We start from the raw sequence: 27,216 nt of genomic DNA on the forward strand, positions 1-27,216 counted from the left end.
CGCACGCCCCCCAATTCGCTCCCGTTAGCCCTCCGGAGTCACCTCTTCCGCGCCCCCGCCCCTCTGGAGCTCGCGCCCTTTCAACCCCCTTCCCCCATTCCCTCGTCCCCCTCCCCCTTTCCTCCTGCCTTCCCTTCATCCCACAAGCGTTGCTTGGCTCTCTCCAGGGCACTTGGCGAGCTGGAGAGGTGAGAGGGATAGGGATCCTGAGAGCGGGCGCAGGGCGGCTAGTCCGGAGCCTCCCGCCTAGGCGAGGCGCTGACAGATCGACTCTCCGCTGCTCTCCGCCCCCCACCCCGCCCCGCCTCTCCCTGCCTCTCCCCGCCTGTTCCCGCCTCTCCCCGTAGCCCGCCGGACCCACACCCAGCCCTTGTCCCCACTCCTCCTCCCCGTCCGGCCCCTCCCCCTCGGCGCGCAGCGCGCGGCGGGCGGGAGGCGAACGCAGGCTGAGCCCAGTGCAGTGACCGCCCACCGCTGAGCCGCCCGCGCAGCTCCCTGCCTGTCCGGCCCGCGGCGGCTCGCAGCCCCCGGCAGCAGCCTCGGCAGCTTCGGCCGCACCTCAAGAGGCGGCTGCAGCGGCTCTGGCGGCGGCCGAGCGACCGAGCCCAGGCTGAGAGACATGATTTCGTCGCGTCCCACGGCTTCTCCTCGGCTGCTTCCTCCCCGAGCTGTGCGCCCGCGTGTGCCGGGCGCAGGAGCGAGCGGGGCGCGGGCAGCTGGCGCAGCTGGAGGCGTGGTAGTACTGGTGGAGGTGGGGGGAGGGCAACTGCTCCGGGGCCACCTCGGGAGAGGCCGGCGAGTACCCGGGGGTCTCGGACGAGCCACCTACCAGAGCGTCCACGCCGGACTTCTACCGGGGCTACTTCGATGTCATGGGCCAGTGGAACCAGCGGTTCACTCGGGCGACTTCATCTTCTGCTGCGGGACTTGTGACTTCCGGTTCTGCTGTACATTTAAGAAGGGGCGACTGAGCCACCTCCACCAACTACGACACTCCGCTGTGGCTCAACACCCGCAAGGCCCCGCGCGCAAGGACGACTCCCCACACCACCCCACGAAGGACAAGACCACCCTGATCCTTTACATCATCTGCGGGTGGGACGTCATGGTGCTTGTCGGCATCTTCACCAAGCGGGGGCTGGAGAAAGCGCACCGGTGGCAAAGGGAGCAAGTGTCCAGGTGGGCTGCAACCCCTCCCCCCTCCCCTCCAGGCGCCGCTCTCCCTCCTCTTTCCTCTCCACCTTTGCCTGCGCAATGGCGCTTCCCCCACCCCCCGTATCTCCGCTGGAGGAGGTCGCCCAGGAAGCCAACTTGGTCTCCCAGCTCGGAGAGGGGGCGCTGGGCTCCGGACAGGTGTGGACTCGAGCGCGTGTGTGTATGTCTCTGCCCTCCTCCTTCCCCCTCTCGCCGCCCCCTCCCGCCTAGGATTGAAGCGGATCTGAGACACACACACAGCCCGGAAGCCCACGGCCCCGGAGTCTTGGGTTTTGGCGAAGGGTCGACCCCTCGTATTCCAGTTGCTAGGTTCTAGGTAAACAGGGCAGGCGGGCCCAAAGGGAAGGGCGGCCTGTGTAAGGGAGGGAAGGAGTGTGTGCCGCCTGCAACTCGTAAGGCTCGTGAAGAAGAGGCGAGGGAGGTAGAGAGAGAGAGGGCGAGAACAAAAGCCTTGCCTGGAGCGGCCGCCTCTCTCCCTGAGCTGCCAGGTCCCTGGAATTGGGACCTTGGTTGCCTTCCTGTCTTTCCTGACCCCTCCCTGCTTTCCGCTGGCGCCACTTCTCCCTGCTGGGGGTCAGGGCCTCCACCTCGCCCCTTGCAGGGTTGGCCCAGACTCCATGGGCGGGAGCCCCCCTGATTCCTCAACTTTCCAGTTTGCTTTATTCATTATGCAAGTCCCAGCGGGAGCGAGTTGCAGCAGATGGGAGAAGGCATTTGGGGATTAATGGAGCGATTTGCCTTTTGCTTTTTTTTTTTTTTTTACGTTTATTTATTATTGAGAGACAGAGACAGAGCATGAGCAGGGGAGGGGCATAGAAAGGGGGAGACACAGAATCCGAAGCAGGTTCCAGGCTCTGAGCTGTCAGCACAGAGCCCCCACGCGGGGCTCGAACTCAAAAACCGCGAGATCATGACCTGAGCCCAAGTCGGTTGTTCAACCAACTGAGCCACCCAGGCGCCCCTGCTTTTGCTTTTTAAAAAAAGTGTCTGAATTGATTCGCACGACCCAGTAACTCTGGAGGCAGAGGACGCAGCCACAGGGAAGCATCCCCCAGACGCGTCGCAGGCCAGGGTTGGCGTGAGGTCTGGGCGGGTGGGGTTGGCGAGTGACTGGCGGTCTTGGAACAGGTGGATGGCTGGGTGCTAGCTAGCTCGATCTGGCCGAGTGTGGGCAGCGGGGTCGCCATGTGTCCCCCTACCCTCCCTACACACAGACACACACCCTCCCCACACCTCCGGCGGGGGCCCATGTGTGCTCGTGTGAATGCACCAGCTCCCTGCGCCTGCCTAAAAAATCTGAAAGAGACCCACCCAAAACAGGCGAAGCAACATTACCGCCTCACTAGTCATTATTTTCTACTTATACGCAGAGTATCCGATGATTTCCACCCCCCCCCCCCAGAGGGGAGGGATTTGGGGCAAGAGGTGAGGAAGTTCCTCTTGGTTTGGGTCAGCAGGGAGGTGTGGGTGGATGTTGGGGTCTTGACGCACAAAAGTTAGCTTCAGGGGATTCAGGATACTCTGACCAACTGAGAGAGTAACACGCTGGCCCCGCCCACCTCCTGCACCCTCAACATGCCCTGTCGCCAGCCCCACAGGCCAGTTTCACTTCCCCGCAGTCCCCACCAGTCCCTGTAGCTTCCCAGGGTCTGTGTTAAGGTGAAGGAAGAGTACCAAGGCAGGACTGCGGCAGACGGGTGTCTCCTTGGTAGGGAGAGAGTCCCCCAGGGATAGGTAGGCTCCCTTGCAGATTCGTATTAATTCCTCTGCTGAAGTATATCCCCTGAGCCTTTCTTGCAAACCAGCGTTTCCAGGAGCCCTCCTGGGTGTTTGGGTGGGGGGTGGAGGAGGGTAGGAAAGGTGGGAAGGTTCAGTGGAGTTAAGGGTGGGCGGCTCCCTTTGGCCTGTCGCGGGGGCGGGGAGGTGATGTGTGATCTTCAGGCTCTGTGTGATCTGGGTATTCCTGTTGAGACAGCGCTCCACCGCCGACCTCACGGCCCAGGAGGGACTCATGTTCCTGTCCTGTCACCTTGAAGCTCTGTCTGGAGAAAAAGAATCCCCCCAGGGGTTGCAGCCACTTTTGCAGGGACCACAAAGGGCTGCTTGGGGGTGGAATCTCGGGGCACCCAGTCCTCTGATAACAGACTCTGCCTGGACACAAGACTCTCCCTGGACACAGTTTGGGAATTCCAGAATGCGGTGAAGTACATTCTCTTGAAGAGAAAGGATAGTTGGTTTTTATTGGCAGTTTCCCCGGTGTGGTTTTTGACCCCAGCTGCTGTTTAGCACCTGGAGTGCTTTAAAAAAATAAAAAAAAAAAAACAAAAACGTGTTGCTAGGGGCCCCGCCCTAGGCAATTTAGATCAGAATCTCTAGGGTTCCTGAGTCTGTATACTTCTGTAAAGCTCTCTAGGCTTTCCTGTGTGTAGCCAGTTACTATTACGGAAAAGGAAGGAACATTTGTGAAGCACAGCACTAGAGGTGTGTGTGTCTGTGTGTGTGTGTACTCACATGCGTGAGTGTGTAAACATTCCTTTAGTGTGCATGACTGCCTTAGGAGACAGGTGCTGTCAGTTGCCACTTATAGAAGAAAATCATGGCTCAGGTTGGGTGGCTTCTGCAATGTCACACAGTTAGTTATAAAACTGCAGTCCCCAGCCCCCTGATTTCAACTGTGTTTCCAGTTTGGGTGACCAATGGGTGGGGGTGGGGGGCTTCCTAGAACACACATTCTTGTGTTCTGTCCGGAAAGGGAAAGATTCCGGGTCAGTAAAGGTCTGAGATGAGCCCCAGAAATCCGCATGTAACAGCCTCCTCGAATTGCTCCTCAAAAGTGGTCTACACATTTAAGGAAGACTGTTCTTGAGTTTGGGACTATTTTACAGTCTTGGAGATGGATGCATTAATCCAGTGCCACTCTCTCATTTGCATTTGGTTGTGTGTTTTCTGCACATATTTCTGCTTGTGTATTTGTGGTGCTGGGGGCTGCCCCAAGGACCGTCCAAATGCATGTTGCACTGTGTATGCAGTTAATCATTTCAAGTCCCAGCCACAGGTCAGGGGGTACCTGGGTGGCATATACTCAGCCACCTGAGAGCTTCCGGGTGAAATTAACATCTCGGCCACAGCCTTTTAATTTGTCTTGGGCTGTGTGGGTCACTGAGATGAAGGGTTCATTCTCATTTCATCGGAAAGCACCCCCACGTCACCAACTGCTTCTGGTGACCCACGCACTTGTGGTATCCCAGAAGAGACCTCCGTGATGTCAGTTTTCAGACCCAGAGTCCTAGGCATGTCGGCTGCTCCTTTCTGGGCCAACTGGGACCTGAAAACAAGAGAAAGTCGCTAATTCCAGGAGCTGTGGGGGTTTTCTTCTGAAGAACTTTAGAGACCCTCATTCACCAGCCACAGCAGCCTTACATCCAGCAACTATGTATTGGAACAAGTGACTGCAAACAGTGGTGAGCTGTGGTTACCCATCCACGCAGACATGTTTTGTTTGGTCTGCAAGGTATTGCTATTTATGTATTCTTTTTAAAAAATTTTTTAAATGTTTATTTATTTTTGAGAGAGAGAGACAGAGCATGAGCAGGAGAGGGGCAGAGAGAAAGAGAAGGAGACACAGAATCCAAAACAGGCTCCAGGCTCTGAGCCATCAGCACAGAGCCCAACACAGGGGTCGAATCCAGGAATGATGGGATCATGACCTAGGCGGAGGTCGGATGCCCAACCGACTGAACCACCCAGACGCCCCTATTTATGTATTCTTATTTTTAGTTTCTCTTTCTCTCTCTCTTTTCTTACTGTGAAACATTTTACACATACAAAAGAAAAAACTTAAAAGAAGGACAGGAATGTCTTCAGGGTTTGTCACTCCCGGTACGACTGCCATTGGGGCTGGCTCATTCTCGGCTGTGGGGGGCTGTTCTGTGTGTTGTAGGGTGTCTGGCAGCCTGCTTCGACTCCCCCCACTAGGCGCCAGTAGCACCCCCCTTACAACCCAGCTGTGACAGTTAAAAAAAAAAGGTCCTCAGTCATAGCCACATGTCATCCGGGGGTAGAATCACCCCCAGTTGCGAGTTACAGATCTAGACCACACAATTACTAGTATTTTGTCATATCTGCTTTAACACACTCTATATTTTCATTTTCTCTCTCCCTTTCTCCCTCCGTTTCTTTTTCCTCTGTTTCTTGGTGGAAACATTTGAAAAGAAATCACAGACATGGCACTTCATCCCTAAATCCTTCAGTGTGGATCACCTAAGAACAAGGACATTCTCCCACATGACACAATCCCAGGATCACACTCAAGAAGAAGGACAGAAACTCTGCAATACCATCAAATAGCCAATCATGGTAACATTTTCCTGGTCATGCAGAAATGTCCTCTGGAGCTTGGACTGCCAAACTCAGATCCAGTCAAGGCTCACTGCATCTGGGCTGTAAAATATCTTCAGTGTCTGTTATATATTGTGTTTTAAAACCAACTTAGAACCAAGGAGATTTCACATAGAAATCCCGATTTCTGACTTCTCTTGAGAAATTGGTAGAACCTACAACACCGGACGTGCATTTTCACAGGGAAGCTGTTGGTTGCCACCCAGTGGTGACTTCCCTCCTTAGGAAGCTCTCAGGTTCACCTCTGTCTCCACCCCCCACCCAGTTCACTTAGTGCAGGTCCCTGCAGTGCCTGGAGACGCGGTCAGGCCGACCTCAAGTCAGATGGCCGGAGATTCCATCCAGCCTGGCCACTTAAGAGTTGTGTGGCCTTGCGAAAGTGACTTCACCTCTCTTTTAGTTTCTTGTTTGTAAAACGAGACCACGGCGATCCCTATGTCCTAGGCTTGTGTGAAGGTTTCATTGAGACTGGGCTTAGGAGGCCCTTAGCATAGGACCTCTTTATGGTCACTGCTCTGCAAATTTTACCGCTTTGCCATGACCCTTATTATTGGAATTTTCTACCCCTTACCTGCCAGAGGGGTAAATGTTGTAGTCTGAAACTCGGTTCCTAGCCCTCACTCTGTTATATCTTTTTAGCTATGTGACATTGGTCAAGGCTCCTAACTCCTTCAGACATAAGCAGCGGAGGGTAACAGGTTCAGAATAGGAGAGAAGACCCAGGTATGGCCACATTGAATGCCTTGCAAAGTGTTGGCCTGGGTGATATTAAAGAACTCTTGTCCAGCCTGATATTTGGTATAAGTTCTCATTTAATTTCAGGCTCTGCCCCAGTGAGGCAGGCGTTAGGACATGTGCCTTTGAAGAGGCACAGATTGCTTTCCATGAGGATGAACAAGGCCCTGGGGAGTGGAGGAGTCAGACTTCCAACCCAGACAGTCTGAGGCCAGAGCACAGGTTCTTGACCACTAGGCTGCACGGCCTTTGAGCGGACATGTGCAGGACTTCTGTGCTCTCAGATCACCTAGAAGTGCTTGCAGTTCTGCAAATGGCAGCACGTGCCGGGGGGGGGGGGGGGGCAGATCAAGAAGCCACTGTAAGATCAAGACAAGGAGTGTTTCCTGCATCTGCCCCTGGCAGGGCCAGCACCCTTGGAGGAGGCATTGATGAGAAATGACCTTGGGGGCAGGAATGCCTGTTTGAAGCTCCATACACTTGGGGCCAGTAGGGAACACATGCCATTATTTTGCCCACCTTCAAACAGAATCAGAAATCCAAGTGGCACATTACACAGCACAGTGTCGTGGGTGCTTTTCAAACACACTTCAGAAGAGCTGGAGTCCCTTTTAAAGAAGTGGCATCAAGGGATAAATGTCTTCCCTTCTTTTGCCTTTTCTCTCTTCCTCCTGTTTCCCCTTTTTCCTGCATGTCTGTGGTTACCCTGTGGCTTTGACCAGCTCCCCAGCTTGGAGAAACCCTTGCAGGCACATCTCCTTGCCCATGGAGTAGTCTCTTTATATTCTTTTTCATGGAAGGTTACTTCTCTTTGGGCAATGGAGTCCTTGCATTTTAGCAGTCACCTTCAGTGGGGTATACTTTATACATTAAAAGGCACACATTTTAAGTGTGGTTTGAGGAGCTTTGCCCGTACCTGTATAACCACCGCTCCAGAAAGTTACCTCATTCCCACAACCCTTGCTTTCTTGAAAGACTTAAAAGATGCTTCTGGTACAACAGGAAATGCTCCAGAATCCTATTCAAGTGTTTAAATGTCAGAACACGGTTTAGACCTTGGGACTCCTGGAACCTTGGAAGCAAGATGAGGAGGTTCTGAGCTCTGTTTGGGAATGCTGGGGTCTTTTATTTGCTCGCCGTAATTGGAAAATGAAGGAACACTGTGTTCTCTTTTCGTTTCTCAAATATATCAAGCTCATTGCTACCTTGGAGCTGTTGTGTTGGCTTGGCTTGAATTCTCCTCCATCAGACCTCACATGCTGGCTCCCTCGCCATTGAGGTCTCCGCTCCAATGTCGCCTTCTCCGAGAAGTCGTCCCTGACGGATGACCCAGGCTCAGTTACCACTGCCCCCCACCCACCCCCTCCAGCCCATTGCTTGGTGTTCCTTGCTTCATTTCACATGATAGTTTAAAATTAACTTATTAATTTCCTGGTTTGCTACTTGATTATCTCTCTGTTTGCATTACTGTCCACAGTGAGGAGTGCAGGGACACTCCACAAATCTGTTCTGTTGTATCCTCAGTGCCTGGAACAGTATCTGGCACAGAGGAATTCTGGTTTCTGACATCCCAGTTTACAAAAGAAAGTACCTCCTCTTTTATTCATTCATTCATTCATTCATTCACCCATTCACCTATTCATTTAATAGGTATTTATGGAGCACCTATGGCATACCTAGCACTGTTTTGAGAGCTAGAAGAGAATAGTGGCAGTACAGACACATTCCCTGCGCTCAAAGAACTAACAGTCAAATGGCCCAAGACAAGTAACACACAAGTACATATAGAAGGAAATTGACACTAAATTGAACCTTATGAAATTGCCAATATTCAATCATCCTTGACCGCCCAAATGGCAATGTCTGAACCAAATTGTTCTGAACTGGGACAAGGGATATCAAGGAAAATTCTAGTTTCTTTAGTAAGGTACCTGTATTAGTTAGGGTTCCCCAGAGAAAGAGGACTATATTTATATATACATATATACAGTTGAAGGCTGTCAGACAGGAAAATTCCCCTTTACTCAGGAGAGGGTCGGCCTTTTGGTCTGTGCATGCTTTCAACTGATTAGACGAGGCCCACCCGAATGATGGAGGGCAGTCTACTCAGTCTGTTGAATGTCAATGTTCATTTCATCCAAACACACATTCTCAGATGCATCCAGAATGACCTTTGACCAAATATTTGGGCACCCTGTGGCCCAGTGAAGTGGACACTTAAAAGTTACCATTATAGTTCTTTTAGGAACTTAGTATTCAGGGTGTGTCCTTTGGAGCAGCCTCATTTTCATGACCTGGGAGCTTGAGCAGAAGAATGTTATGCCATGCCTCAGACTTACTGAAATAGAATCTGCATTTTATCAAGGCCCCTAGGTAGCATGAATGCATATCGTTTGAGAAGCACTCAAACTATGTGTTACAAATAGATGGCAAATCCTTGGGAGTTTGTTTGGTTTATAGCACATAGTTGGTGATTTCCACTGTGTTATTTATGAAGCTTTTTGTACATGTATTTTCACATGTTTTTTAGTATGTACCCCAATCCATACACATCTGTTATACTAATAAGTATGTGCATGTACCAGTGAACAGTTATTAGGTACATTATAAAGCGTACATAACAACAAATTTTAAACTGAGCTGAAGGTGCAGTAAATATTATTGTAAAATTTGTTGGTAAGCACGATGACATCGTGCAATCATTAGCTAATGTCAAAGCATGATGTATGTTGAGGATGAAACTTAGCATTAATAAACAGTCCATATTTTGAATATTTTTCATGAGAGTTTTGATTATTCTTGGCTGACTTTGCTTTGATCTGAATAGAACATCATTGTTTTTAACCTTGTGACAAGCTAGCTGTTCAAGAGATGGGGAGAGTCAACACAATTGTTTTCTTGTGCTTCCTCTATCAATATTTTCTTGAGTCTGTGGTTTTGTTATGGCAGGGGGTGGGGGTAGTGGTTTAAGCCATGTGCCTGCTTAGTGATGGTTAGCCTCACTAACCCTAGATAATGAATCTGCATATCTCCTTTAGCGGGGCACATAGCTGTAATATGGGCAACATACCCCACCGATGGTGCCACTGCCAGTCATCGTTCTTAGTCTGAGCTTCCTGATTGTCACTGTCTGACGCAGGCATATCAAGTGAGGGTGCCAGCATTCATACATATATTGCATTGATTCCCCACTTTGACGACTAAAGACCGTACGCAGGAGTTCTCAGATTTCCTGTCCCTATGCCGAATCATTTTATGTGGTCTGTAGAGTGAGTGGACTCTACTTTGAAGACTGCTTTTCCAGGATATGGAGGCCTCTTAAGAACTCTCATCTCCATTGCATGCCCTGGGAAGGGCTGCCTTGGGGAAAAGCATCCTTGGCTTTTCAGGAATTTCAGCACTCTGGAGAAGCCCAAGGGATCTGCAGATAGTAGTGCTGACCAAGTTCATGGTAGCTGTCCTGATAACTTACTATGCGAACCTCTTGAAAGCCTGAATAACATGGAATTATGGGGAGGGGGGGGGACTCCTTAGAGAAACTGGTGAAAGCTATGGCTTCTTGCTTGAGAAAAATGCACAAACAAAATTTCCACTCAACTCCCAAGGGGTCCAGGGACCCCCTGAAACTCATGATGAAGAACCTGTTTAGAAGTGAAAAAGGCAAATCAGGTTTGGAGGGCCTGCTTTACCTCAAACATTCCCTTTCCTGCAGCCTCCTTGAGTTTCAGACTCTGCTTACAGCACAGAGTGAGGAAGGAGGCTGAACTCCGATTTCAGAGACACTCAGTTTTGTATGTCAGTCCCTGCATTGATGTGCCAGGTGAACTTGAACAGTTTTTTAGCTCCATAAAATGGGTAGGTTTTCCTCACCTTAAATGCTCCCTTCCTTATTGGCTATCCTCCAGCTTCATTGGCCTTTTGGCTTATATCTCAAATATCTGAACTCTTTCCTGCCCCAGGGCCTTTGTACTTGCTGTTCCCTCTGCCGGGAAGGTTCTTTCCATCATCTTTACATGACTTACTCCTTCTTACCGTTCAGGGCTCAGCTCAAATATCAACTCTTCAGGAAAGCTTTTCCTGATCACCTTGTGTGTGTGTGTGTCTGTCTCTCAGTTTATTTAGAATTTTAGAAAAGTGTACAATTCATTGATTTTTGGCATATTCACAAAGTTGAGCAACTATCACTACTATCTGATTCCAGAACATTTTCATGGTTGAAAGTCTGTATACATTCCAGAGCCACTCCCCAGTCCTCCCTATCTCCAGCCCCTGGCCACCACTGGTCTACTTTGTATCTCTGTGGATTAGCCTATTCTGAACACTCGATGGAAATAGAATCACATACCCTGTGGCTTTTTGGGTCCTTTGCAGGAGCCTCAAGCTTCCAGGTTCCATCCATGTTGTAGCAGGTATCAATGCTTCCTTCCTTATCATGGCCAAATCATACTCCACTGCATATCACACATTCTGTGTGTCCATTCATTAGCTGATTTGGGTTGTTTCCACTTTTGGGCTGTTGCAAATAAGGCTGCTATGTGCCGGTGTCGCTTGATCATGTTACACTTTTTCAAATTTATTTAATATGCATATATTTTTTTATCCTGTCCCCTAGAATACAAGCTCCAGGAAGACAGCGATCTTGTGCATCTTGCACACTGGCTGTGTTCCCAGAGCTTTGACTAGTGCCTGGCACATAGTAGGCAATGAATGTTTGTTGAGTGAATGAATGAATGATTGGGAGCTGTTGTTATTCTCTTGTGTCTTGGCACACTCCTCTAATTCTTGTGGGACTCTTGCTGTGTTATCTGTATTTCACATCTGACACTTTTCACCAGCTGTGGTTTTTGGGCCATTGTCTCATTGCCCCCTGAGCAACCACTCAGTCCCCAAGCTTGGGGCTTCTGTGAGCCTAGCACAGGCTCAGACTTGAACGTGCACTTGAAAGCACAGGTAGCTAACTCCAGAGTTTCTGAATCAGTAGGTCTGGGTGGATGTGAAAATTTGCTTTTTAACGTGCTCCCAGGTGATGCTATTGCCGTGGGTTGGGAGACATTATTTGAGAATTGGTGCTATTGAGGGGGTAAATTGCAGCAGGCAGGGTGGCCTCACTCAGACAGCTCCCCTTCCTTCTCTGTCTCCCTTGATGCGGACTCAGAGGGTTCTGGTTTGTTAAGAGCATCTGGATGTATCCTAAACCATGGCAGTGTCACTTGTGAGTGTATACCCTGAGAAGCTCTCCCTGGTCCAAGAGGAGGCATGGATGAGGACGCCTATTGCTGTGTTGTGTTCAGAGGCAGGGAGGCGGTGACCATCTAGGTGTCCATAATTGGGGAACTGGATAAGCAGGGCTGATATTCTTCCACTTCACCATGAAACCACTGGGTAAAGGAGATCCACACTTAGAACTTTGACTAGCTCTCATGTCGTGCAAAGAGGAAGAAACAGAATGAGGTTTGTGGTCAAAACACTACTCGTGTCAAAGATACACACTATGCAATTATACCTACAATAGTATATATCGTTCAAGGATAATCCTGTCTCGGTAAAGACATGGTGGAGCATAGGTGAAGGGAAAGAAATGGGGTGGTGAGGTCTGACCTTAGATGTGATATATGCTTGACACTTACCTGTGTTCTGCTCTCTGTGCAAACACTGAGCTGCTTTACTAAGGTTACATCTAATTGTGAAGGTCACTGTTCTGGGTGAATTGTGTACCCCCGCCCCATAACAAAATTTTTTTAAAAGTCCTGGTCTTTTTTAGTGATCCTCAGAAAGTGGTCCTCAGAATGTGACGTTGTTTAGAAATAGGATTTTGCGGATGTAATGACTTGAGATGAGGTTATCCTGGAGGAGAGTGCACCCCTAACCCAGTATGACTCGTGTCCTTAAAAGCAGGTCTTCATGGGAAGACAGAGCCTCCAGAAGACACATCAGGTGAAGATGGAGGAAGAGCCTGGGGTGAGACAGCTGCGAGCTAGCAAATGCCAGAGATTTCCACCAGAAATCCACCAGAAGCCAGGAAGAGGGAAGGGAGGAGTCCCCTAACGTCTTGGTTTTGGACTTCTGGCCTCCGGAACTGTGAGACAGTGCATTTCCATGGTTTGAAGCCACTTAGTTTGGGGTACTTTGTTACAGCAGCTGGGAGAAACTAATACAGTCACTTAACACTTCTCAACTTATTTTCTTGTCAAATAATAGTAAAAAGAATATTGACCCTTGGATGAATGTCAAGGAGATGAAACATGATGATAAAACACAGTTGGTGACTCAGGTTGTAACCTTGCCCTCCATCCCAGCTACTGATTAAGAGGGGCACCAACCTGGGGGGGGGGGTGTGGATGGATCATGCCAAATCCTCCCTAACTACAGGAAACCCAGTGCACTCAGTGTACAGAGCTGTGAAAACAGACTCTTGTTCAAAGCCCTGTACGACTGGCTGTGTGACTTTGAGCAGGTTAATTCACCTCTCTGAGCCTTGGTCTGCTCATCTGCAAAGAAGGAGTAATAAACCTCATAAAGTGTTTGTAAACTACTTAGTTGAATTAAGGCTTGTAATGTGATCGGCATGGTGCCCCGCTTATGGTAAGCACTCCATGAATGTTATTTGTGGTTAATGGTGGGCCATTGCTGTACATGGAGTGTGGTATCGGGCGTTAGCTATGGGGGGGGACTGAGTTTATGGGGTGCAGACACATTACGTATATTTGTCATTAAATCTTCTCCACAGCTCTGCAGGGTGGGTGATACTGCTAATTACACATCTATTGTGAGGAACGTGTGGACTTTTTTGCATGAAGTCCTTATGTAATCTGTAATTGCAGTGATCTTTGGTAACTTCCTGCTGTCTTTTTCTCCATTCCACCTCTAACGAGCATGCAACTCCGTGGAGTAAGGGGCCTTGTCCTCATAAGCACAGTGCTCAGAACACAACAGGTCCCAATCATTGTGTTTGGAATGAACAGATTTAAATTCTTTCTCCTTTCAGGGCTCTTGCAGATGTCATGAGGCCACAGGGCCACTGCAACACTGACCCCATGGAGAGGGACCTCAACATTGTGGTTCAGTCCAGCATTATGAAAACATGGATACCAGAACTCCCATAAATAATCTTCGTAAGTATAGCTGTGCAGTCCGTTTCCAGCCCCACTTGGTGACCCAGGCAGTGGTCACGTGTCCAGATTTCATGGGGTGTGTTTGGGTTCATTAAGAGCTTTTCTGTTTGTTGACTAGTTAGAAGTTTTCTTTCATCTCTCCGGAATGTTTGACATCATCAGATTTCACTTGGTTGGTGTCTCTGTTAAAGATTGATCCATTTGGTTGGCTTCTTATGGTTGGTTCTTCTGGTAACTAATGGCCCTCTTGGTTGGTTCATCATGGGTACTTAGTTAACCAATGGGTTACTTGGTTGTTTCACTTCACGTAGTTAATCTATTTGGCAATAACCCATTTTGTTGGTTCATCTTGATCGGGAAATCGGTTAACCAACGGTCCATTTGCTTATTTGTCTGCTTCCTGAGGTGGATCAGTTATGACCTTTGATCTTCATGCTGTTTTCAATGAACAGATAGTAGTTCAGAAGAATTTGATCACTTTTTCATAAAAATAGAGTTTCATAAAAATAATCCCAAACTACTCTGTGTGAGTATGCACGCATGCACATACACATGCATTTGTGTGTGGGGTGTTGAGTTGTGGTTATGATGGTTTGGGGTGCTTATTCCTTGCTATTATGTTTTCAGGTTACCCCCACATTAAAGTAATGTGGAGGGCTTCATTTAAAATAACACAAGCCAGACAGTTTAAAGGATGCATTTAGTTGTGGCTGGAGGTTCTTAAAAACATGGCACATTTTATAATCTGGGTGGCCTTTGCTGAAGCCCCATTACAAGAGCTGCATTGGTATCTTATTTGCTGAATCATCGTTTTGGACTGTTTGGCTGCAAATTTTTATGCTTGCTGGGTAGAGGAATAAATAGGCGGTATTAGACACAGGTGATGTGGATTCTCCGATTCTGCACTGTGATAATTTTCCATAGCCTTGGAAATGTTGCCACATAAGTATCAAGTCAATGTTTACATGGTTTGGAAATGGGCTACTAAATAGAATGTCCTAAGTTTCATTGTATTCAGTGATTTGGCATTATTTATTTATGAATCGGGCCATAGAACGGCATGAGGAATGGCCACATCTTAGAGCAAAATACGTCAGCAATTGGAAGTTTTATGACCAAATCTCACAGCCCTGAAAGATACAGTAAATTGCACCAACTCACAAATGGCAATCACTGAGTCCTGTTCTGGCTCTGATAGAAATGAGCACATTCCCTTTCAGATGTCACTGGGAAGTAAGCAGAACCTAGCTGTATGTGGGTCCCAGACGTCACACATGAGAGAATATGATTGTGAAATAGACAAAGGTGAAATGGTGTGGAGTCTGTGGCTATCCAGGGAGACTGTTAACAAGTTTCTCATGTGAAGTTATAAGCTTTAAGATGGTTTTTGAGTCAACACTCAAAGGAAATAACAAACTCATTGAACTCATTTTTATCAGGCCAAAGGGCAAGGTACATTAATGAATCTTGTTTAAGTAAGGGACTTCTGTTTAAAGTTGTACTGAAAACAAATTACTGCTCAGAGATGAGTGTCTAGGCACTGAGGAATCCAGAAGTCTCTTGTGACAGACTAACTTGATTTATTTATGATTCTTGCTTTTGGTCTATGTCTGAGTCTCAGTAATCAGAGATATTTATACCAATTAAAAAGTGTCTTGTAATATTCTACTGGGTAGGTGTATGCCAGAGCATTGCTGGTGGACTACAGAAGAGAATGCCAAGTGTACACAAACATTTACTGCATTCTTACACGATGTTAGTTTCCTACACTGCTGCTGGGTTAATCCAGTTCTTATTTCCTAGAATTTTTGGGAAGATCTGGAAAGATAAGAAGCATATAGCTCTTCCACCGATTTACATTAATCAGTTTAATTTTATTCAAAAACTTTTAAAATTAATTTATTTATTTTTGAGAGAGAGACAGAGTGAGCAGGGAAGGGGCAGAGAGAGAGATAGAGAATCCCAAGCAGGCTTCACACTATCAGTACAGAGCCTGATGGGGGGCTTGAACTCACAAACTGTGAGATCATGACCTGAACTGAAACCAATAGTCAGACGCTTAACCAATTGAGCTACTGAGGGGCCCCTTAATCAATTTAATTTTTACAATTAATTTAGTAGTTGGTAGTAAAGATAGCCTTCCTTGGAGTGATTTTATCTTTTTATTGATTGACTAGAGCTATTTACATATTGTAGACACAGGGAAAATTTACATGTTCAGAAGAGGGAATGATTTTGGGAGTTCATTGAGAGGATAGGCCTAAATGACTGATGTTTGTCCATTATTAGGGGTTCAAGAGGCCAGGCAGTCACCAGAGCCCATTTTGACCTATAGAGAACCAGGAGAGAAGGAATTCATTCCAAGTGAGAAGTTAGACCAGCTCTTGGTGCCAGAATTAGATTGCACCTATTGAATTGAACTCTTCTCTGGACACTGTGAGCAACAAAGATTTACCATTACCAAAAATGGAAAGAAAGATGCATCCATTTGTGATATACCAAGAGGGGGCACATCATGCCATTGTTGCTGTATTCTTCACTAAACATTCAAGTTATCAGATCTGACTGGGATTTCGATAACCCAGACTTGAATGTAATTTTCATCTCTATTCAGTGACCCATTCAACATAGCTTTCAGAGGGTACTCATCTCCATCTATTTCTCTTTCCTCATCGTTTTTTTTTTAGTATTTATTTTTGAGAGAGACAGAGTGCGAGCGAGGGAGGGGCAGAGAGAGAGGGAGATACAGAATTTGAAGCAGGCTGCAGTTTCTGAGCTGTCAGCACAGAGCCTGACGCGGGGCTCAAACCCACGAACCATGAACCTGAGCTGAAGTCAGACACTTAACCGACTGAGCCACCCAGGCGCCCCTCTTTTCTCATCTTAATACTAATGCTAGACTCCTTTCTGATCTTTCCATTATGCCTTAATCAAGCTAAGAGAATCAAAAGTCTGCAGAAATCTGGATATTTGGAAGGAAGGAAGTAGAGGACTAAGGTAAAGGCAAATTGGGGTGGGGGGTGGAGAAAGCTTCATTGTGGGGAAATGTGGTCAACTTCCCTTTATAAATTTCCTAGGGTTGATTTTTCCTGTGATATGCAAGACTTGCCTTTTTATCTGAAGATGAATTTTTCTTCAGCTGATAGTGTTCATGTTCTTTCCAGGCATTCAGTGATATTGCCTAAAAATATTTAGTCTGATAATCAAAAGGGCCTCGACCTCTATCAAAGAGGTAGAGGAGGGGCAGAGAGAGAGGGAGACAGAATCTGAAGCAGGCTCCAGTGAGCTGTCCACGCAGAGGCCGACGCGGGGTTCACTCTCACGGACTGCAAGATCATCATCTGAGCTGAAGTCGGACGCCCAACTGACTGAGCCACCCAGGCGCCCCTAACAGCACACTTTTTAAAACATATATATAATTTTAATTTTATATTTACAGAGAAGTTGCAGAGGTAATACCCAGAGTTGTATATATTCCTCACCCATACTTCCCCCTAATGTTAACATCTTTCATTACTGTGGTATACCTGTCAAAACTAAGACATCAACATTAGTACATTATTTTTAGCTAAACTGTGGATAGTGTTTGGATTTCACTAGTTCCCTTTCTTAAGTCCCTTTTCTGTTCCAGGATCCACTCCAGCATACTACATTGAATTTCGTACAGGCAGCTTGATAGTAGAATTTTGGCTATGAGGTCTTCCTTAGTGATGTGGTAAAGACTGAAAACGACACCAAATAAGTCAGAGGCAATTACAGAGCCTTTATGGCCACGGTATAAAAAGTGTCTCCCAGTGTCTATAAAAGCATCCACATAAAATTATTCACCTGGTCAGTGTTGGAATAGAATCAGTTCATGTTTGACTATGCTCTCATATAGGCTCATGGGACAGAGTCCCCCTAAGTGTTCTACCTAAACATGCAACCCCTCTTTTGAATTGGGTTGATGTTACAATGTTACTTAGCAGGTGAGATCTCACACCAAACTGAGGATAAATACTGGCTTGATGTTTCCTGACACAGAAACCATCTGAAAGACCAGGCTCCCGTTACAGCCTCAGCTCTCCCCTGACCACTCCCCTGCTCACCTCCAGAACCATTTCCCAGTGGGTTTACAAAGAACCAGATGAAAAGCAGATTCATGATTTAGCTTCTGAAGATGTTGTGCACCTCATATCTAGGGCCAGATGGATTTCCATTCATTTCCCATATTTACCAAGACACCCAAATGTCCTATACTTGACTTTTGGAGACACTGGCAGGGATATTGCCAAATATCTTTTAAAAATTGGGGGAATTTCCTAATCAGGGGAGGTGTATAAGAGTAAAAAAAATATGTAAGATAGTGAAATATTAACAGTAACTTATATAAGCAGTATTCTAACCCCTCCCTCCACATTGAATGTTCAAAACCTTATTAGGTTGGTACTGTTATTTCCACCATCATAAAGGTGGGGAAACTGGAGCTCAGAGAGGTTAAATGACTTATCCAAAGTTCATACAGCTACTAAATGGTGGAGCTGGGATTTAAACCAGGCCAGTCAGACCCCAAGGTCTATGTTTTAACCACTATACTACGTGACCTCTCCTTTGGGTACAGGTGTTTGCAGAAGGGGGAAGTCTTCCCCCCTAGGAGTTGAAGTGGTTGAAGGATATGTGAAGTGAACCAAAAGATCCATTGGCATTGTAGGAAAGAGCTATTTCCAAAACACATTCCAGTGTAGGTCTTGTGATGAGTCCTTCTTTAGGAGGAACAGGAACTAACATTTATTGAGCACTTGCTGTATGCCAGGCATTGTGTTAAAGCTCTGGACGCATTAGCTCATTTTGTACTGAAAACAACCCTCAAACAGCCTTGCTCATCCCTGCCCCAAGGATCTTTGCACTTGCTGTGCTCCCTGCCTACAGAACCCTGCTCCCAGGCCTCTACCCTTTTACATCGTATGCACAAAGCTGCCTCATTGGAGAGGACTTCCTTGTCTCCCTTGGGCCCCCAAGTTATCTACTGTTCCTCTTTCCCCCATGATTTTCTTCATGACTTTTGTTCTTTCTGAAATTGTCTTCCTCCTTATTTATGCCTCTTCCACTACAATGTAAACTTCATGAGAGCACATACTTTGTATTGTCAGAGTGGCATCCCATACTGTGGGAACCGGGCTGGCTCATGGCAGCAGCCCCATCCATTTCTGTCCAGTGAATGAAAAAGACTATGGAAGGGGTATCATTATTCCTGTCTCATGGAGGAGAAAACAGATTCATAGAAACTAAGGAACTCACTTAACATGATGACTGAGATTTACTTTAAAAATTGCCAGGAAAATATAAAATTGTGGGGGCAGGTGCAACAGAAGGGGGGAAATATCATTGCATACTACTACTAACAAATATTTTTATTATTATTATTTGGTGGCCAAATACATGGGAGTCCATTCTATCTTTGTGTGTATTTGAAGATATCCACAATAAAATTAATAGCGAAAAAACTTGTCCACGGTGTCATAGTTAATAGCGGAACAAGGATTTGTCCCCAGGTCTGTCTGACTACATAGCCTGAACTTTATTGGATACACATGGGGTATCTTCTGGTGAATATCCAGGCTCAGGAAGGGTAGGAATCAGGGCTACCTTCAGGACTTTAGTAGGTGGAGTGAGTAAAGCATCAGTTTTGTCTTTAATGCACTTAACTGCTGTGTCTTTTAGTTCATATTCTGCAGAGAGAGAAAATATGATGAGCTTTTGACCAGCCAGTGGTCTGGCTTCCTCTGGATCAGCTGTCTGACCCTGGTTCAGTCAGTTGAGTCGGGTGGAGAGTATCTCAGCCTCTTTCATGGCTGTGGTGGAGCTGGTTCTCCAAGAAGGCCACGCTTGAGAAGTGGGGTGGAGATTGCTGATTTAAGCTTTGTTGGGGAGGGGGCAGGGGTTGTGTTTGTTTTATTCACCCCTGTATCTCCAGTGAAATGACGCAGTGTTCAATAGGTGTTTGTTGAATGAACGAACACCTACACGGGTGAATGAATCTCTAGCCAGTGGAACCCGTTAGCAGGACCCTTAGGATTTTGACTTTTGAGGGAACATGGCCAATTCCAACTCTTGTGAGGCTCTCTTTTGAACGAGGCCATAGCTACCAACACTCTTGTTTCTGAAATGTGAGCATTCTTTTCCCCATTCGGGCAGACTAAAATTGTTCCACCTGAAGATCTATGACTATTATGGTTTTGGCACATGGGTCAGTAAGTGATGACGTTAGTAAGAGTTAGGGGTTGGATCTGTAGTGGATTACCAAACACATTTGTAGGTTCAGTGCAATGGCTTGAGTCACTTTTGTATGCTTTTAAATCAAAAGTTCTGTTTTTCTCTTGAACTATTCAGTGTTATGGAAGGGTCTCTCACATGTGGTTGATGCCCACTAAATATGTCCAGTATGTCTTTGAGATTGTGCAGCGAGGCAGTGGGGCATATGGACTTGGGAGGTAGATATAACTGGGTATCTGCTCTGTCACCTATTGGGTATGTAATCTTGGGAAAATTAATTTCATTTTCTGAACCTCAGTTTCCCATTCTATAAAAGGAGCAAAATACAAGACTGTTTGGGAGGATTAAATATATTAACACGTATAGTGAACCTAGCATAGTGGCCGGTAACCTAAATGTTGGCCTTTACTCTTATCATTTGTGGAACAAGTGAACATTCATGCTAATGTGGTCCATTAATGAGGGGGCAATGATACACAACACACAAATTCATTGTGCAGTTGATATTTCAAGTGAAAATGTTTGCCCTCTGCGTGTGTCAGTTGGTGACACAGTGTGTGTGTGTGTGTGTGTGTGTGTGTGTGTGTGTGTGTGTGTTACTACTAATGTGTTTGATGCCAATGAGAACTAAAGAGTCTGTCAATTTCTTCCCAAGGAAATAGTTCTGATGGAGAAGCTGTCCTATTCTTAACCATTTGTTCCTGTCTTATGTTTTTTTTTCTATTCCCGTTGAAACACATGATCTTTTGTTCTGTTAGGAATATTGGTTTTAATATTTTATTTACAATGGCAGACCAGGCCCATAGGAATCTGTATGGTCTCAAAAACGTCTTGTATTTTCACCCAGAAAAATGAGATTGTGTATTCATGAGTGTGTGTGTGTGTGTGTGTGTGTGTGTGTGCATGCGTGTGCATGTGCGAGCAACACAGAAACAGAGCACTTAACAGGGAAAAAAAAGCCCTACCACTTTCTTTCTTTTTTTTTTTTAATATGAAATTTATTGTCAAATTGGTTTCCATACAACACCCAGTGCTCATCCCAACAGGTGCCCTCCTCAATACCCATCATCCACCTTCCACTCCCTCCCACCCCCCATCACCCTCAGTTTATTCTCAGTTTTTAAGAGTCTCTTATGGTTTGCTTCCTTCTCTCTCCAACTTTTTTTTCCCCTTCCCCTCCCCCATGGTCTTCTGTTAAGTTGCTCAGGATCCACATAAGAGTGAAAACATACGGTATCTGTCTTTCTCTGTATGACTTATTTCACTTAGCATCACACTCTCCAGTTCCCTCCATGTTGCTACAAAACGCCATATTTCATTCTTTCTCATTGCCACGTAGTACTCCATTGTGTATATAAACCACAGTTTCTTTATCCATTCATCAGTTGATGGACATTTAGGTTGTTTCCATAATTTGGCTATTATTGAAAGTGCTGCTGTAAACATTGGGTTACTAGGATCATAGCAAAAGGACTCAAGAGTCAACTTTAACCAGGCTCCACTGGTCAAAGATGAAACAATTTGAGGATCAAATAAGGACATTAACTTAAATGGATGGATATTCATCACATATAAATAAATCCATGAATTCAAAATGACATCAGAGGGGAAAAGAACCCTAACTGCTCACCATTGAAGGATGCTAGGAAACCAACTCATAATTATGAACACTAAAGAAAGAATCAAATACTAATTTTGTCTTTCCTATACAAACTGTACCACAGAGTAACCAAATAGTAGATAATGGGAAATGTATATTTAGAGAAGTATCCAGTTATTAAGTGAAGACGCAATGATAACATTGGAATGACACCATGCTAGAACCACTAATCAATGAGTGGATCTTGACATTGAACGTGAGTGGCTGCTAATATCACAAAAAAAGAAGAAACCACGCATGATGTGCCTCCTGACCAAAGAATACATCTCCACCTTTGAGGTAGTTTTGCCAATGGATGAGACTTGCATCTCAACAAACCTCTAGAAGCAGCCGCCAATTTATAGGAAATGCAGAGGACAGAGGATCACATCAGGAGACATCACGGAATGAAGATGGCAAATCCAGACTGGGAAGCTGAAGATAAATGAGCTTGTTTCTTCAACAAATAAATGATAAGAATGAGAAGAAGATGAACAGAGGAAACTATGAATTGAAAGAAAGTTAAGAAATGTTCAACCAGCCATAATGTATGGATCTTGTCTTCATTTTGAGTCCATAAACAAACCATATGTTTCAATTAGAAATTTGAACACTGACTATTTGATATTAAAGAATTATTAAGTATTTTAATGTTTTTTTCAATATATGAAGTTTATTGTCAAATTGGTTTCCATACAACACCCAGTGCTCATCCCAAAAGGTGCCCTCCTCAGTACCCATCACCAACCCTCCCCTCCCTCCCACCCGCCATCAACCCTCAGTTTGTTCTCAGTTTTTAAGAGTCTCTTATGCTTTGGCTCTCTTCCACTCTACCCTCTTTTCTTTTTTTCCTTCCCCTCCCCCATGGGTTTCTATTAAGTTTCTCAGGATCCACATAAGAGTGAAAACATATGGTATCTGTCTTTCTCTGTATGGCTTATTTCACTCAGCATAACACTCTCCAGTTCCATCCATGTTGCTACAAAGGGCCATATTTCATTCTTTCTCATTGCCACGTAGTACTCCATTGTGTATATAAACCACAATTTATCCATTCATCAGTTGATGGACATTTAGGCTCTTTTCATAATTTGGCTATTGTTGAGAGTGCTGCTATAAACATTGGGGTGCAAGTGCCCCTATGCATCAGTACTCCTGTATCCCTTGGGTAAATTCCTAGCAGCGCTATTGCTGGATAGGGTAGGTCTATTTTTAATTTTTTGAGGAACCTCCACACTGTTTTCCAGAGTGGCTGCACCAATTTGCATTCCCACCAACAGTGCAAGAGGGTTCCCATTTCTCCACATCCTCGCTAACATCTATAGTCTCCTGATTTGTTCATTTTGGCCACTCTGACTGGTGTGAGGTGATATCTGAGTGTGGTTTTGATTTGTATTTCCCTGATGAGGAGCGATGTTGAGCATCTTTTCATGTGCCTGTTGGCCATCTGGATGTCTTCTTTAGAGAAGTGTCTATTCATGTTTTCTGCCCATTTCTTCACTGGATTATTTGTTTTTCGGGTGTGGAGTTAGGTGAGCTCTTTATAGATTTTGGATACTAGCCCTTTGTCTGATATGTCATTTGCAAATATCTTTTCCCATTCCATTGGTTGCTTTTTAGTTTTGTTGGTTGTTTCATTTGCTGTGCAGAAGCTTCTTATCTTCATAAGGTCCCAGTAGTTCATTTTTGCTTTTAATTTCCTTGCCTTTGGGAATGTGTCAAGTAAGAAATTGCTGCGGCTGAGGTCAGAGAGGTCTTTTCCTGCTTTCTCCTCTAGGGTTTTGATGGTTTCCTGTCTCACATTCAGGTCCTTTATCCATTTTGAGTTTATTTTTGTGAATGGTGTGAGAAAGTGGTCTAGTTTCAGTCTTCTGCATGTTGCTGTCCAGTTCTGCCAGCACCATTTGTTAAAGAGACTGTCTTTTTTCCATTGGATGTTCTTTCCTGCCTTGTCAAAGATGAGTTGGCCATACGTTTGTGGGTCTAGTTCTGGGGTTTCTATTCTATTCCATTGGTCTGTGTGTCTGTTTTTGTGCCAATACCATGCTGTCTTGATGATTACAGCTTTGTAGTAGAGGCTAAAGTATGGGATTGTGATGCCTCCTGCGTTGGTCTTCTTCTTCAACATTACTTTGGCTATTCGGGGCCTTTTGTGGTTCCATATGAATTTTAGGATTGCTTGTTCTAGTTTCGAGGAGAATGCTGGTGCAATTTTGATTGGGATTGCATTGAATGTGTAGATAGCTTTGGGTAGTATTGACATTTTGACAATATTTATTCTTCCAATCCATGAGCATGGAATGTTTTTCCATTTCCTTATATCTTCTTCAGTTTCCTTCATAAGCTTTCTATAGTTTTCAGCATACAGATCTTTTATATCTTTGGTTAGATTTATGAGAATTATTAAGTTTTTAGGTGTGATTTGATACTATATTTTAAACAATCCTTTAGAGACACTTACTGAAATATTTATAGACGATATGATGTCTGAGATTTGTTTTAAAGTGATGCAGGGCAGAGAGTTAGCTGAGGACAGAGATGTAATAGGGCTAGTTCTGAGTCAAACATTGTTGAGTAATGAGTTCATGTAGTTTATTATACTGTTCTCTCTCTACTTTTGTAGACTTTGTATGACTGATGTCCATTATAAAACAAAATTAAAAATGACTATCTTGGTAAAAAGAACAGTGGTTGCTCAAGTAGTTCTTGCAATGGCAGATAGAGGTGACTTATAACTATATCATTCATTGCAAAACTTGTTTTTGTGAACCTATACCTATATATAAATAAATAATATTTCCCCCTGCTATGGTTTCCTGTCTCACATTCAGGTCCTTTATCCATTTTGAGTTTATTTTTGTGCATGGTGTAAGAAAGTGGTCTAGTTTCATTCTTCTGCATGTTGCTGTCCAGTTCTCCCAGCACCGTTTATTAAAGAGACTGTCTTGTTTCCATCGGATATTCTTTCCTACTTTGTCAAAGATTAGTTGGCCATACTTTTGTGGGTCCAATTCTGGAGTCTCTATTCTATTCCATTGGTCTGTGTGTCTGTTTTTGTGCCAATACCATGCTGCCTTGATGATTACAGCTCTGTAGTAGATGCTGAAGTCGGATTGTGATGCCTCCCGCTTTGGCCTTCTTCTTCAACATTACTTTGGCTACTCGGGGTCTTTTGTGGTTCCATACAAATTTTAGGATTGCTTGTTCTAGATTCAAGAAGAATGCTGGTGCAATTTTGATTGGGATTGCATTGAATGTGTAGATTGCTTTGGGTAGTATTGACATTATAACAATATTTATTCTTTCAATCCATGAGCACAGAATGTTTTTCCATTTCTTTGTATCTTCTTCAATTTCCTTCATAAGCTTTCTTTAGTTTTCAGCATACAGATCTTTTAAATCTTCGTTTAGGTTTATTCCTAGGTATTTTATGATTCTTGGTGCAGTTGTGAATGGGATCAGTTTCGTTATTTGTCTTTCCGTTGTTTCATTATTAGTGTATAAGAATGCAACTGATTTCTGTACATTAATTTTGTGTCCTGCGACTTTGCTTAATTCATGTATCAGTTCTAGCAGACTTTTGGTGGAGTCTTTCGGGTTTTCCATGTGTAATATCATGTCATCTGCAAAAAGTGAAAGCTTAACTTCGTCATTGCCATTTTGATACCTTTGATTTCCTTTTGTTGTCTGATTGCTGATGTTAGAACTTCCAAGACTATGTTAAACAACAGCGGTGAGAGTGGACATCCCTGTTGTGTTCCTGATCTCAGGGGGAAAGCTCTCAGTTTTTCCCCATTGACGATATTAGCTGTGGACTTTTCATAAATGGCTTTTATGATGTTTAAGTATGTTCCTTCTATCCTGACTTTCTTGAGGGTTTTTATTAAGAAAGATGCTGAATTTTGTCAAATGCTTTTTCTGCATCGATTGACAGGATCATATGGTTCTTTTCTTTTCTTTTATTAATGTGATGTATCACATTGATTGATTTGAGAATGTTGAACCAGTCCTGCAGCCCAGGAATGAATCCCACTTGATCATGGTAAATAATTCTTTTTATATGCTGTTGAATTCAATTTGCTAGTATCTTGTTGAGAATTTTTGCATCCAGATTCATCAGTTCCATTCATCAGGCCAAATTGGCATTTGTATCCATATTCATCAGGCCATATTGGCCTGTGGTTCTCTTTTTTTTTTGCTGGGTCTCTGTCTGGTTTGGGAATCAAAGTAATGCTGGCTTCATTGAATGAGTCTGGAAGTTTTCCTTCCCTTTCTATTTTTTGGAACAGCTTGAGAAGGATAGGTATTATCTCTGCTTTAAATGTCTGGTAGAATTCCCCAGGGAAGACATGTGGTCCTGGACTCTTATTTGTTGGGAGATTTTTGATAACTGATTCAATTTCTTTGCTGGTTATGGGAGTGTTCAAGTTTTCTATTTCTTCCTGTTTGAGTTTTAGAAGTGTGTGGGTGCTTAGGAATTTGTCCATTTCTTCCAGATTGTCCAGTTTGTTGGCATATAATTTTTCATAGTATTCCCTGATAATTGCTTGTATTTCTGAGGGACTAGTTGTAATAATTCCATTTTCATTCATGATTTTATCTGTTTGGGTCATCTCCCTTTCCTTTTTGAGAAGACTGGCTAGAGGTTTATCAATTTTGTTTATTTAAAAAAAAAAACAACTCTTGGTTTCATGGATCTGCTCTACAGTTTTTTTAGATTTTATATTGTTTATTTCTGCTCTGATCTTTATTATTTCTCTTCTTCTGCTGGGTTTGGGGTGTCTGTGCTGTTCTGCTTCTATTTCCTTTAGGTGTGCTGTTAGATTTTGTATTTGGGATCTTTCTTGTTTCTTGAGATAGGCCTGGATTGCAATGTATTTTCCTCTGAGGACTGCCTTCGCTGCATCCCAAAGCATTTGGATTGTTGTATTTTCATTTTCATTTGTTTCCGTATACATTTAATTTCTTCTCTAATTGCCTTGTTGACCCATTCATTCTTTAGTAGGGTGTTCTTTAACCTCCATGCTTTTGGAGGTTTTCCAGACTTTTTCCTGTGGTTGATTTCAAGTTTCATAGCATTGTGGTCTGAAAGTGTGCATGGTATGATCTCAATTCTTTTATACTTATGGAGGGCTGTTTTGTGACCCAGTATGTGATCTATCTTGGAGAATGTCCCATGTACACTCAAGAAGAAAGTATATTCTGTTGATTTGGGATGCAGAGTTCTAAATATATCTGTCAAGTCCATCTGATCCCATGTATCATTCAGGGCCCTTGTTTCTTTATTGATCCTGTGTCTAGATGATCTATCCATTGCTATAAGTGGGGTATTAAAGTCCCCTGCAATTATCACATTCTTATCAGTAAGGTTGCTTATGTTTGTGATTAATTGTTTTATATCTTTGGGGGTTCCCGTATTAGGTGAGTAGACATTTATAATTGTTAGCTCTTCCTGATGGATAGACCCTGTAATTATTATATATGTCCTTCTTCATCTCTTGTTACAGCCTTTAATTTAAAGTCTAGTTTGTCTGATATAAGTATGGGTACTCCAGCTTTCTTCTGACTTCCAGTAGCATGATAGATAGTTGTCCATCCCCTCACTTTCAGTCTGAAGGTGCCCTCAGGTCTAAAATGAGTCTCTTGTAGACAGCCAATAGTGAAAGAAACCAGAGAATTTTCATGTACTGATTTTCCTCACCTTTTATTGAGGGAAGATCTATCAGTCTTAGAATATAGGTCTTTCTTGCAGGGTTGATTAGTTTTATACAGATTATCTAATGGAGAAGGGGATTTTCTTTGGTTAGGGTCACACTCCTTTTGGTAGAAAATGAAAATGCCACATCTGACATGGAAGGACTGAAA

At 44.5% G+C, this 27,216-nt stretch overlaps 1 protein-coding gene across 14 annotated transcripts in view; it reads left to right on the plus strand.

Moving 5' to 3' along the window:
* Positions 1-350: 350 nt before the first annotated feature.
* The window catches only part of LOC105260851 (protein shisa-9-like), a 68,257-nt gene continuing 41,391 nt past the window's right edge, over positions 351-27,216 (plus strand). For 2 of the 14 annotated variants that reach the window (XR_006583132.1, XR_006583133.1), the window contains exons 1-3: positions 354-1,179; positions 12,244-12,426; positions 13,334-13,460. Coding sequence is in view for 4 of the 14 variants with exons in the window: in XM_045033700.1 (XP_044889635.1) it covers positions 620-1,179; positions 13,334-13,451 (678 nt within the window). In the remaining 10 variants the exon portion in view is untranslated. The other 12 variants (XR_006583131.1, XR_006583129.1, XR_006583128.1 and 9 more) reach the window with 10 other exon arrangements.

Source organism: Felis catus, chromosome C1 (genome assembly GCF_018350175.1).
Source record: "Felis catus isolate Fca126 chromosome C1, F.catus_Fca126_mat1.0, whole genome shotgun sequence".
Classification (NCBI taxonomy): Eukaryota; Metazoa; Chordata; class Mammalia; order Carnivora; family Felidae; genus Felis; species Felis catus.